The sequence below is a fragment of the Trichechus manatus genome, unplaced genomic scaffold, assembly GCF_000243295.1.
Source record: "Trichechus manatus latirostris isolate Lorelei unplaced genomic scaffold, TriManLat1.0 scaffold00037, whole genome shotgun sequence".
In the NCBI taxonomy this organism is placed as follows: domain Eukaryota; kingdom Metazoa; phylum Chordata; class Mammalia; order Sirenia; family Trichechidae; genus Trichechus; species Trichechus manatus.
The window spans coordinates 2,012,376-2,026,279 of record NW_004443973.1 but is presented as its reverse complement, the minus strand read 5'-3'; the positions used below and the strand labels follow the sequence as shown (position 1 = coordinate 2,026,279).

General features: G+C 39.6%; 1 protein-coding gene across 2 annotated transcripts in view; it reads left to right on the top strand.

Annotated features, from left to right (window-relative positions):
• The window catches only part of PPP1R1C (protein phosphatase 1 regulatory inhibitor subunit 1C), a 156,094-nt gene extending 145,869 nt beyond the window's left edge, over positions 1 to 10,225 (top strand). The window contains exon 5 of one of the 2 annotated variants that reach the window (XM_004375449.2): positions 9,608 to 10,225. In XM_004375449.2, the coding sequence (XP_004375506.1) occupies positions 9,608 to 9,696 (89 nt within the window). In that variant the 3' untranslated portion in view covers positions 9,697 to 10,225. The remainder of the gene's footprint in view (positions 1 to 9,607) is intronic. The other variant, XM_004375448.1, reaches the window with a different exon arrangement.
• Positions 10,226 to 13,904: the final 3,679 nt, after the last annotated feature.

Sequence of the window (13,904 nt, the reverse complement as noted above, 5' to 3'; positions counted from 1 at the left end):
TACCCGGCTACACCAATGACCGCCCTGACAGGGAAGACAACAGAGAGTCCCGGATGGAGCAGGAAAAAGGTGGGGTGCAGAACTCAAATTCTAGTAAGACCAGACTGAATGGTCTGACTGAGACTGGAGGAACCCCGGAAAGCATGGTCCCTGGATTCTGTAGCAGCCCAGAATTAAAACAATTTCCGAGGCCAACTCTTCAGACAGGGATTGGACTGGACTGTGGGACATAAAGTGATACTCGTGAGGAATGTGCCTCTTAGCTCAAGTAGATACAAGAGACTAAAAGGGCAGCTTCTGTGTGGAGGTGAGATGGGAAGGCAAAGAGGGTTAGGAGCTGGTTGAATGGACATGGGGAATCAGGGGTGGAATGGAGGAGTGTGGTGTCACAGTATGGGGAGAGCAATTAGGGTCACGAAAGCAATGTATGTATAAATTTTTGCATGGGAATAAATAAATAAATAAAACCAGGATGGCATTTTGAAAGTATCTGCAGGACCATGGGTTTCTCTTTTTATGTGGCCTCACTGGTCATGGTCTTGTAACTCCCAGAAAATGATTGGGTGGGACTAGGCAAATAAAGTGTGTAAATCTCTTGCTGGGATTGGACAGTGACTCTGAAAATAAGGTTACTGTGGTCTACTGAGGGGATTGGTCAGTTTTGCCATCTGGCTAGGCTTAAGAACCAATACCACAGAGATTGAGGAGGACCTCATTACCATCAAGAAGAAGAGCCAGGAGTGGAGTGTGTCCTTTGGACCCAGGATCCCTGTGCTGAGACCCTCCTAGACCCAGGAGACAGAGAGAGCTATAACACTGGAAGCTGCATGAGACGGCAGTGGTGCAGGACCGGCAGTGGCATGGGACCGGCAGACAGCTGCAGTGGGTTTGCCAACCCATGGAAAGAGTGCTCAGTGTCTTTGAGCAGGAAGCTTCCTGGCAGAGCGGGGTGCCTTCAGGAACTTGCTGGCATAGCTGAAGAGCTGTAACACTTGCCCAGGCAGAACAGAGGCTGAGACCGAGGGCCAGCGGGCACAGCTGAGAGTGAGACCTGCCTTGCCTATGGGCTGGGCGACAAAGAGCTGAGAGGTTGGAAGTTGTCCTGATTGACAAACTCTATCCTGTCTCCTGAGTTTTCCTGTTACTTCGAAGCTGACCCTGAATTATAACCTGTTACTTCCCTAATAAACTCCATAATCATGAAAAAAAAAAAAATCATAGCCATGTGATAAATTTTCTATTTTGTTATGGTTCTCTTTTGTTGATGAGCATGGAGTAGGTGTCTCTTGGAATGGTCAATTTTTATTAAAATATTTCTGAAAGAAAATTTCATCTGACAATATAAAAAAAATGCAAACAGATATTTTTGAGTGGTTTATAGCTCAATCGCAACCATCACTTGTTTAATTCAAGGAGAGTGGCACAGAGAAGGCCAGCAGGCTTCTTCTCCCCCCACCTCCAGAGGTCAGTGAAAATTGCCACTTACTTTGGCAAACTCTTGGCCAGAATCAGTCTCTCAGCGCCTCAGGCTCTCAAACTCTATCTCCTTGATGGTGACCCAGAATCAGTTGAAATCGTGGTATTTGTACTCAATAAAAAGCATACCAAGACTGACATGTAAAACTTTATTAATTCAAGATAAGAAACATAACTCTGGGGCAAAGATAGAATTAGCCTAGTCAGGGCTTTCTCTCCTTGTGAGCAAGCTCCGGTGTTATGAGAGGTTTCTCAGAGAGCTTGGAATCAGAGATGGATGATTTGGTAATGTGTATACCGGCATCAAATCTGTCTTGGAAGAAGTACAGCCAGAATGCCCCTTAGAAGCGAGGATGGCTAGACTTTGTCTCACGTATTTTGGAAGTGTTATCAGGAAGAACCAGTCCCTGGAGAAGGACATCATGCTTGGTAAAGTAGAGGGTCAGTTAAAAAGAGGAAGATCTTTTACAAGATGAATTGACACAGTGGCAGCAACGATGGGCTCAAGCATAGCAGCGATTATGAAGATGGTGCGGGAGGGGGCACTGTTTCCTTCTGATGTACATCGGGTCACTATGAGTCGGAACCATTTCAACATCACCTAACAACAACAACAACAATAATGGCATCAGGCTATGTTAGCACATTGTGACAAGCAACATTTGCCTCTGTGGCTGTAAATGCAACTCTACTTTTGTTATTTTATTTTTAGTGCTTTTAAGCCTAACCACTGGTTCCTGCTGTTCGATGAGTTCTTTATTTTAGATATGCTATTGTGTTCAATCAATTGCAGTCAAGTCTTGCAGGCTATGGAGCCACTCTGTCTCTTTCTAATGTGAAATTGTCTAACACCGTTTAGCTCCATTATGTGTAAGTTTAAAAATTTAACTCTACTTCTGAGTTCATGGGGAATGCATTAGCTTCAGAATAAAGAAGGGGTATTAGAAGGGCCTGGATCTCTAGGGGGCTAAAGAAGCACTCAGCCTATAAAAGCGATCTTCGTCCCAGCCTGAGTAGCCGGATCCTCTTGAAATTGGAAAATATGTATATTCTTGCCTGGCCCCAACCCCAGACTTACTGATAAAGATGTGGGCACTTTATATTTTGACAAATGATACCAGATTACTTTCCAAAGATATTGCTCAAATTTCTAACACTTCTAACAATAGTATGTATCTCCTCCCCTCCTTTCTACTGAGTATTTACTGCTAATCCTTTCATATTGTCTTTACTCTTAGTCAACAGCGTTGGTAAAACATATGATAGGTAAAAATATACATCAAATATATAATTCCTCATAATATCACACAACTGTGCTGCCCTGTTCCAATAAATGATGAAGACAGAATCATATCACACATTTATTCTTTGGCAGAGAAATGCTTCAGTAAGTCATGGAGAGTTAAGCGAAATGTTTATGTTAACATACATAAACTTGTTTGCAGTTTATATTAACAGACTGGTCACCATATTAGAATAGTGATTAACTGTGCTTAAAATAGTGATTAAATTATGTATAGTTTACTTCAAATAAAATAGAAAGGGACAAATTTAAGATGAGTTCAGGACATGATATGCTTTTATCTTGGGAATGAAATGAATGTCACTTGAACTCTGTGACCCTCAGTGTAGTAATGTATAACTTACTCATTATAAATGAATGACAAGAGGATTAAACAAAATGCATGCATGTGAAAGCATTTTGAGAAACGTAAAACACATTTTCAATCTGAGGGACTATGGGCCTTTACTGAAGGGTGTTGCTGTACCATATTATAGGTTAAATTATGCCTCTCAAGGATATTTAACATGACTGTTTTCAGAAAACTTGGAGGGTCAATACTCAAGGAGCCATTAGAAACCCATCTTCCTGGGTCATTAGAAATACTTCACAGTAGGTCTTCAGAAAACTAATGCCTGTTAAATGTATTTGGCAAATAGATTTTGCATATGGAAATCAGGCTTGCTCTTTCTCTTAATTTAACCAGTGTACTGTTTGACAAATGTCTGCCTTTGTTACTATCCCCTGAGTTGGAGCTCTTTTTCTCTTATCAGAATTCTCTACAAGCATTACTGGATCTACTGGCCCTTAGCACTTATTCATTGAATTAACCTCAATTTATGTGCACACCATCACCTCTTGACCTAGGTACCTAACTGATTTGTATTTGTCTCATGCTCAGCACACAGTAGGAGCTTTATTATATTTAGCTCATATTGCTTGACAACTGCTCTGTCTTGTCTCCACAGACTAGACCAAGATATTTTGTGTCTGTGTCTCCTAGAGTCCAGTCCCAGGTCCACAAAAGAGAAAGGCTACTTCTTTTCTAATGATCTCAGTGTCCTTTGTAACTTGCCTCTATGCTGGGAGTGACCCTAGGCAAGGTTAAATTCTTCATCTTCTTGACTCCAAATTCTATTAAAAGCAACAACAACAAAAGACTGAGAAGTTACATCTAAATCTATCAGCTATGTAAAGTCTTTCAAAAGATTTTGATTAAAAAAAGGTCCTCAGGACCCTGAGTCACCATATTTTTATTCAAGTTCTAGAATAACGCTGGAGGAGATCAATGACAGTGGAAGACTGAGTGCTGGTGATCCAGGTGAAGAGCCCCTAGGAGGAGTTGGGGTTCAGGTTCATGTCCTAGCTCAGCCAACTCATTGCTATGTGAATTTAAGCAAGTTTTTTTACTATCAGGTATAAACTGAAGAGATTAGATTAGAATTCATATTCATAATCATTTGGGGGTCAGAGCCCCCTCTGAAATTCTGCTGAAAGCTATAGACCTCCCCCTGCCCCAAAAGCACAAATACAATTATAAATGTAATTCCAGGAGGGTCAGACGTTATCTAAAAGTCCCTAAAGGACCTTAGAATGATTTCTGAGATCTAAAGTATGTGGTTGGAAAAAAAAAATGAATCCATTTACATTGGCCAATGCCTGTGTGAATTAGTTTTTAAATGTGGATTTGGGCCATGTTTGCCATTTGAAGTTATAGTTACTTCTTTGTAACTGACAGCACCCACAGCAGAGCAGCTTATTCAGTAGTATAGCATATCTGTAGTAGATTAACTGCATCTCGGTGTCAGAGAGGTTACTGGTCCACCCTGCAACTCAATGCAGTGTCCCCTCTATAACCTGCTTCAGAGATCAACATCTAGCTTTGACTGGAACATATATGGCAAAGGAGCGCTTACTCACGTGTTTATTGCTAGGCAGCAATAATTTAGGAATCTTCTTCCTTATATTGGGTTATTATCTGCCCCCACTAGATAAATGTCAGCCACTGACCCTATTGCTGCCCTCAGGAGCTACATAGATTAATTTTATTTAATTTTCCAGTCTTTTAGGAATTCAAAGGCAGCCTCTCTTGTCATCTCTTACTTTTCTCTATGCTAAACATTCCAGTTTCCTCTACAAATTCCTCTAAAATAGTGATTTCATGAGACCACTTTTAATCTCTAATACCCTCTTCGGTGGCCTTCTTGAAATGCAAAGCCCGTAACTAGGCAGCATAATCCTGAAAAAGTCTGACCAGTACATGGTCAACACACAGACAGCAGTTCCTCTCTTAAACTGGTGGCTCTGCTGTTAGGAGTGCCACCAACATTGACCAGACCTCTGTTCTTAGAAACAAGTGGCGCTGGTCGGGTAGTGTTGAAATTATGGTCACCTAAATATAATAAATCTAGGTTGCCCTCATTCTCTATTTTTTTAGAACCAAAATGCCGATTCTAAAAACAAATGCATATTGGCATCTACCTTAAGTATTTAGGCTCAATATTCCAGCTGCTGAAAATTTTTTGCAATAGTACTTACGTCATTTATTGTGTTATGTTTCCTTCCAAGTAATAAGCCTGCCTTCTTTTGCTCCAAAACAGTTGATAAAAATTTTAGCCTGTGGTCTGCCAAATGTAGCTTCCCTCCATGGATTCATTATTTGTAATCCTTCACTCAGTCACTTTAACTTCATCCAACCCACATTTAACCATCTGATCTACAGAATGTAGAAGAGCATGAGTATTATGTTCTGCTTAGGAGGGAGGATTGGAGGGGGAGGGGGGAGGCAACATTTATTTCTTTTCTTTTTTCCTCTTTTACTCAATCTACTTTCTTTCCCTTTAATTCTATCTTCGTCATTCCTTCACGTATCCATAATGCACTTTATGGTCCCTTTTCCTGTGTGTATTTTATGCTATAAAGGAAAGAACCTCCATTGTCTTTTTGGGGATTCCTGTGTCTTCTGCCTGTATGCCACTGGGCTGAGTCTATGCTTGCTCCAGGAGGCCCTTTGCCATGCACCAATCCCCAGCCCCTGAGCAGGTGGAGTGTATTCCTACATGCTCATTAGTATTCTGCAGAGGAATTTCATCAACAACCCCAGACTGATTTACTTTTCTCCACCTCCAGAGTTACTCAAACACCAAATGAATTTTTAAAGAAAAGTCACAGACAAAGTATATGCATGTTTAGGGATGTGGGGTGAAGTGTGGAGACAAATTATTAGACAGTCCTCAGCAGACTTCACACTTTAGTCTCAGCATTATTGCATCAATAACAAAATGAATATTGCTGATAAAAACTAGAAAGATCGACCTATAAGCTATTTCAAAACACAAATTAACCAACCATCCATTATCCAATTGCCAAGATGGAATTAGTGTAAACTGCTTTGGGAATCAAGGATTTATGGTAGATGTTCTGTCACTAGCTCCTGCCTCATCAAAGCCTTTTTCCTCAAAGTAGTTCATATCACAACTACATGGACTAAGAAGAAAACTGTCCAAAGTTCGTCCAAGTGAGTGATTTTACTTGAGAGATGGTATGGCATTCTTATATAACTTTGTGACCATTATTATCATAAAATGAGTTAAATATGGACCAGGGTAAGCAAGTAGATCTATATTCAAGTGTAGGAGGTGGCTGATTAATGGTTTAATAAATTGGATACTTTGATTACTGATTTTTTTTTTTTTGATGTGCACCCTCTTGATATATGAGGCTAATCAAGCATTAGGTCATTAACCCTTATCTAAAGAAAATGGTCTTGAACACAACTTTATCACTTCATAATTACCTTGTGGCAGAGAGGGATGTGCTCTGGAGTCAACTGATCCTTCGCAAACCCTAGGGAGACACAGACAACCTCAGCTCAGGAAAGACAGTGGCAGGTGGCTAAATAATAACTGTTCTTTAGTATTTCAGAGGGAATTCCAAGATCCTCTGAACCAGGTTAATTTGTACACTAAACCTGTGATATATTCTAGAGAATGATAGGAAACTCTAAGTCAGTATCCAAAAAGCTAATGGTAAGAATGAGCTGGGGCCTTGTGACAATGAGACTGTATGAATCATTCATTTAGTCATTCAGTAAGTAAGTATATATTGAGGAACTCCGATGCATGAGAACTTCTCTTAGAACCACATAGCCTTTATAATTTTGAACAAATCACTTCTCTGAGTCTAAATTTTACCATCTAGGAATTTCCTCACGGAGTTGTTCTGAGGTTTCAGTGACTCGTGTATGTAAGACTCTAGCAGAGTGACTGACTGGATGCTCAATAAACTCCCTTCCCTGCTCCTTAACATTTAAACTTCTTTTTTCCGATGTACTTTATTATAATATGGAGTAAATTCCATTTCTTAATAACAAATTTCTCTCTATAGTCTTGGATCAGCAGGAATTGTGAGTAATCTATGTTTGTAGATGAAATTAAAGTATTTAAATATTATTACAACTGATCAAATATTTTTGTAAGACAAGCCACCAAGCCCAAGGATGTCGTTCTTTGCCAAATAGCACACTGAAATTTGTTGACTGCAGTACATGCAAATCCTCACTTTTCTTGAGTCTCTTTGTTTCATAGCAAACATGAGCTGTGACTTTCTTTTCTCTTTCAATTCTAACTGGAGTGTTTTGGTAATATTTACAAAATCTAGTAAACCAGCTTTCTAAAATACAAAATACATATAACATTTTCCAGGTTAATTATCTCTGTATGCATGGAGTTCAACAGATTCAAGTGAAATGAACAATAATGTAGATTGGGTGTGGTTGTAGTAGTTGCTTTCTGATTATACTCAAAATCTGAATTAATTTTGCAAAAACAAAACAGAGGATACATTACTATGGAACTGTCAAAGGCATATACCATATTGTTTGTTTCTTCATCACTTCAGTCAATCGTTTAGGGAATAAATATTAATGGTATCTACTGTTTGCTGGACACTGTGCCTAGGACTCCAAATCAAAGCTGCACCATCTCTGACATCAAGAAATTTGCTCTAACAACACACACTACAGGGGAAGTCAGCACAACTGGACTGAACCGAAGCTAAGAAGTTTCCTGAATACAATCAAATACTTTGAGAGACAGAGTAGCAGGGGTAGGAGTCTGGGGACCATGCTTTCAGGGGACATCTAGGTCAATTGGCATAACAAAGCTTATTAAGAAAATGTTCTGCATCTTACTTTGGTGAGTGGCTTCTGGGGTCTTAAAAGCTTGCAAGTGGCCATCTAAGATGCATCAATTGGTCGCAACCACCTGGAGTAAAGGAGAATGAAGAACACCAAAGACACAAGGAAAGTATTAGCCCAAGAGACAGAAAGGGCTACATAAACCAGAGACTTCATCAGCCTGAGACCAGAAGAACTAGATGGTGCCCAGCTACCACCAATGACCTCCCTGACAGGGAACACAACAGAGAGTCCCAGATGGAGCAGGAGAAAGGTGGGGTGCAGAACTCAGATTCTAGAAAGAAGACCAGACTTAATCGTCTGACTGAGACTGGAGGAACCCCAGAAAGCACGGCCCCTGGATTCTGTATCAGCCCAGAATTAAAACAATTTCCGAGGCCGACTCTTCAGACAGGGATTGGACTGGACTGTGGGACATAAAGTGATACTCGCGAGGAGTGTGCCTCTTAGTGAAGTAGATACAAGAGACCAAAGGAGCAGCTTCTGTCTGGAGGTGAGATGGGAAGGCAGAGAGGGTTAGGAGCTGGTTGAATGGTCATGGGGAATCGGGCGGAAAGGAGGAGTGTGCTGTCGCAGAATAGGGGGAGCAATTAGGGTCACATAACAATGTATTCTATAAAATTTTGTATGAGAGACTAACTTGAAATGTAAACTTCATTTAACTACAACAATAAAAAAAAGAAATCAAGAAATTTGCTCTAATGAGGAAGAAGACATGTAAACAAATGCACTTCTATTAGGTAATTGGTAATTAGGTAATTCTATTAGGTAATAAGATGATTCAAGAGCAGGGAGGGTACCTGAGAAAGACCAGTGAAGTCAACTTGGGAAACTGGGGAAGCATCACAGAGGAGGCAAGTTGAGACGGGAAGGATGAGTGGGAGATTGCCAGGTGGGTAAGTAGGATGAAGATGTTTGGCAATGACAACAGAATGAAGAAAGCACAGAGGCCTGAGGGAGCCTGGAGTGGCCAGGGAGCAGGGAATGAACATGTGAAAGCATAAATTATTGTAAGGGGAGGAGCAGGAAGAGCTGCTAAGAAAGAGCCCTAATAGGTAGACAGAGACCAGATCCTATGAAGCTTGTTATCACAGGCAAAGGTACATGAATTTTTCCCCTCTCTATAGGTTGTGAAGGAAGTTATTGAAGAAGTTTGAGTAGAGAAGTTCCATGATCAAATAAGCATGTTCAGATCCCTAAAGAAGACTAACAATATTATGATCCTTTTGTTGTTTACAAGCTCCAGAAATGGCACACACACAAATTATAGGCCTTTTTTCTCTAGGAGTTTCAATGGTTCTCATTGTAATAGAGCTCAGGAATGCCAAAAGAAATATTTGAAGTAAATGACATTTCAGAATTACAGTAGGAGCCTATGAGCAGATTTTTAGTTAACAGGTTTTTAATAGGCTATGACGCAATTCTTAATGGAGAAGATTTAACTATAAAAGATAGCCTGCCTCTAATGGGAATTCGGCCGGGTATGTTTTTTATTGCTGGGTGAATTCAAAGGATTACATTGTTGAGATTCTTGAAGAAAAAAACACACACCAATGAAAACTTTCTACTGCTTTTCTTTAGTTCTTACAGCAAAACAGTGACTCTGCCAGAAATAAATTTCACTTAAATGACCATAATTTTTATAATTTCAGGGGTTAAGCATCTGAAAGGCCAGAATGAATCAGCATTCCCTGAAGAAGAGGAAGATGTAAAAGAAAGAGAGGAGCAATGGGACCATTAATTACATATCTGCAGCAAGAAAGTTTCTTGGAAATAACAGAACTGGTAACTTTTCTGAATATCCCGTGGAACTCCACTCCAGAAGTATTCTCCATATTTGCACTCCACTCATACAGTAGTAACACACCTTCTGGGAAGCCCTCCTTGACTGAACTTTAGAACTAAGTACAAATTCTTCCATATTACTTATAATTAAAGAATAAGCCTTTATTTTACAGTGACTTTTCTTTTTCACTGATTAGAAATTTCCAAACATGTGTGTTCTAACTTTAAAACTGCCACAGCTTAACCCTTGATATCCTAATGATATGGTTTGCCTTCTAAGGCCAAATGTAAATAGCATCACTTTAAGAGTAAAAAATAAATATTAAATACATTTAGACATGAGTGTGTGTCTGGGTTTAACTGAAAGAGAAATATTTAATGAAAAGTGGATTTTAAAGTTAAGATCAGCATTTATCATGTTTCTGTATACAAGAACGGTATGCAGTATGGATTCCAAAATGATGAAGAAATACCAGATTTGTTGGTGCAAAAGACCACATTATATTAGATTTTGAGTATTAAACATCTCTTTCCCTCCAGCAAGACATTAATATTTACTTAAAGAGCCACAGAATTCGCTCCATTTTCTAAGCTGTGAGAGATATATTGTCCAGCATTTCTACTCTTCATTAAGGGGGGAAAAAAAAAAAAAGCTAAATCTAAAAGAAGAAAAGAAAGGCCCAGCCCCTTGTTTTGGGAGTACTTGAAACATGGGCCATCTATTTCCAGTTGCTGTTTAATGAATCTTTAAAAACATACTCGCTGCGGTTGAGTCGATTCCGACTCATAGCGACCCTATAGGGCAGAGTAGAACTGCTCCGTAGGTTTCCAAGGAGCAGCTAGTAGATTTGAATTGCCTACCTTTTGGTCAGCAGCCAAGCTCTTAACCAATTAGCACTTTATAAATCTTCTCTATCATAAAATAAAAAGTTTATTAATTCATGCATATATTCACTCATTCATTAATTCAACAACTATTTTTTATGAAATTTTCCCTAGAAAGGCACTCTGCTGGGGGTTATGAAAATGAAGGAAACATCATTTCTTCTCTATAGACCTGGCAGAGAACATAAGGCATCAGTAAAAAGCAAAGTTTTCCAAGACAGTATGTATTTATCAAGTACAGTTTTTGTTAAAGTTCTGGCTTTCTGAACAATATTGATCGTTTATTCACTGATTGCAAAGTACACCACAAAATTTAGTGGGGATGTCTCTGAGGTTCACCGTTCCACCGGGGAGTGGACAGCCCCGTAAAACCAAATGGGACTAACGAGGTACAGGAGTCCAGTGACAAGGGCCAGAAGGCAGAAGGGGACAAGGAAGCTGGTGATAGGGAACCCAAGGTTGAAGGATATTGTTGATGTGTTGTGAGATTGTTAACTATTGTCATAGGGCAACATGGGTAGTAACTGTTAAATGAGAAACTATTTTGTTTTGTAAGCCTTCATCTTAAGTGAGAATAGCAGCACAATTGGAAGAGCGTAGTCAATGTCACTGAACTGTGCATGTAGAAATTTTTGAAATGGTGTATCTTTGGCTATGTGTATTTTCACCAAAAAAAAAAGATTGAGAAGTTAGAGGGTTGACATGTTGTGGGGTTGTTAACCAATGTCATAAAACAATATGTGTACTACTGGTTCATGAGAAACTATTTGTTCTGTAAGCCTTCAGCTGAAGTACAATAAAAAAAAGAAAAATTTAGTGGGGATGGAGGAATGCCCAATTTGTTTTCCACATGGATGATATTGCTGAGGTTCAACTGTTTCACGGATTAAAAAAATGAAAAGATTTCTCAACAGCCAGTAAAGAGGGAAATTAAGACAGGATGAAAAAAAAATGTGAATCCACCGTGGGAACTTTATATTAAGATTCAAAGAAGTAAAATGCTTATTTTTAAATGTGAATATGAGTATTATAAAATAGAGATTAAGAGAGTAGTGTGCTGCAAATGGTTAAACGCCTGGCTGCTACCGGAAAGGTTGGCAGTTGGAACCCACCCAGAGGTTCCGTGGGACCTGGCGAGCTGCTTCCGTAAAGACTGCAGGCAAGAAAACCCTAATGGGCAGTTCTACTCTGACACATGAGGTCGCTTTGAGCCGAAATCGACTTGATGGCACCTAACAACATAAGAGAATACACCCCCTCCCCATAAAAAAAGAAAGAAAGAAACCGTTGTCGTCTAGTCGATTCCTACTCCTAGTGACCCTATAGGACAGACTTCCAAGGCTGGTAGATTCAAACCGACCACCTATTGGTTAGCAGCCAAACGCTTAACCACTGCGCCACCATAGCTCCGTAAGAGAATACAGTAGAAATAAAATCATTTTCCTTAGTATATTTTCCCGGAAAAAATACATGCAAAACGCATGGCGGAGTAGTACCACAAGTATGAATGAGTTACTCTATTTCCACGCTTCTCCCCTCCCTCCCTCCTTCCCTCCTTCCTTCCTTTCTTCCTTCCTTCTCTTCCCTCCTTCCCTCTCTCTCTCCTTTCCTCTCTCCCTTCTTGTCTGTCTTTCTTTTTGAAGTTTCCAGACCACTTGCTATGGCTGTTTGTTTGATTACCTAAGTTTCTCTTTACTTAAAATCTGATTAAACCACATATTTGGTTTAAATGGTTTTGAGTTATTTGTGTTTGGAAAACATCCAGGCACCCCTTGAAATTATTTGAGACACCCTAAAGTGCTAAAAAAAATAAAATTGCCCCTCCCTTTCCTTTAACAGACACTTTCATAAATGTTTTTTAGCTGGATTCAGACAAACAAAAAGAAACTGAAGCTTTTGCTGATTTTGTAACAGCATTTGGGGAAATTAAAACACCATGTTTTCTGGATTCCTTTATTGTTTTCCACTCTCAAAATACAAAGAGATCAAAACTGAAAGCTTAAGTTTTCCTTGGGAAATGTGTTGGCTTTCTCAGAAATTTGAAGGAAACCAGCTGAGATAATGGCTTTTCAGTTTCCTTTTTTCACAAAATTACAGTTGGAAACAAGTCCCCCCCACTACCCGCAAGGAGACAATTTGGCTTCAGTTTGGCTGAATGAGCAAAGAAATGTTCTGACCAAACCTAAACAGAAACTTTATATTTCACAGACCACATTTGTAGTATAATGTAATAATTAGTAGATGGGCTTTGAGTCACCTTGACTTGGATTTGAATCAACTTCTACCAAATTTTAGACTCAGTTCTCCACCTATAAAATAGGGACAATCATGCCTACCCCACTGGATTGTTGTGAGAATTCAATAAGATCTATAAAATGCTTACCTAGCTTTGTGCGTACTCAATAATTTGTATCTATTACTATCATTAAGGGGCAGTGGTGGTTCAGTGATGGAATTCTTGCCTTCTGTGTGGAAGACTCGGGTTTAATTCCTGGCCAGTGCACCTGAAGCGCAACCACACCTGTCTGTCAGTGGAGGCTTGCATGTTGCTATGATGCTGAATAGGTTTCAGACTAAGACAGACTAGGAAGAAAGGCCTGGAAATCTACTTCTGAAAAATCAGTCAATGAAAATCCTATGGCTCACAACGTCCAATTCTGTTGTGCATGGGGTGGCCATGAGTCAGGGGTCAACTCCACAGCAGCTAACAACAACAACAATATTATTACTGTTAGACTTATAAAGGACCTCAGGGGCCATCTATCCAACCATCATTTTATGTATTATCCTCTTCAACATCACAGACAAGTTATTATTCAATAACTCCATCTGCACCCCAAACCAACCAAAAAACTCTAATTGTTCTTCCTTATGTTAAATTTTCTCTTTCCCTATACAATCACCTTTTTTTTCCCCACCTTTCAAATCTCCAGAATAAGTTTAACTCCTTTCCCATATTACAGCCATTCAGATATCGAAGAATGCTTTAATGCCAACTCCTAAGTGGTCTCAACCCTGCTTTAAAACATCATCAGTGCCTCCAAACATTTTCTCATCATCCTGGCCATTTGCTTCTGCATCCTCTTCAATTATTTATTGCTGAATGTAAGAAACGTTCTGTCAGGTGGATAAACTAGAGATTATTTTCTTTTCCCTCAATACATGAGCAAACTGAAGCATAGAGTGTAGTAGGGCAGGTTAAGATTCTAGGCCAGGGTTCTTCCTATCGTACAATAATTTTGTGACCCGTTTCTCTTTCTTCCCAGAGTTGTCCAGGGT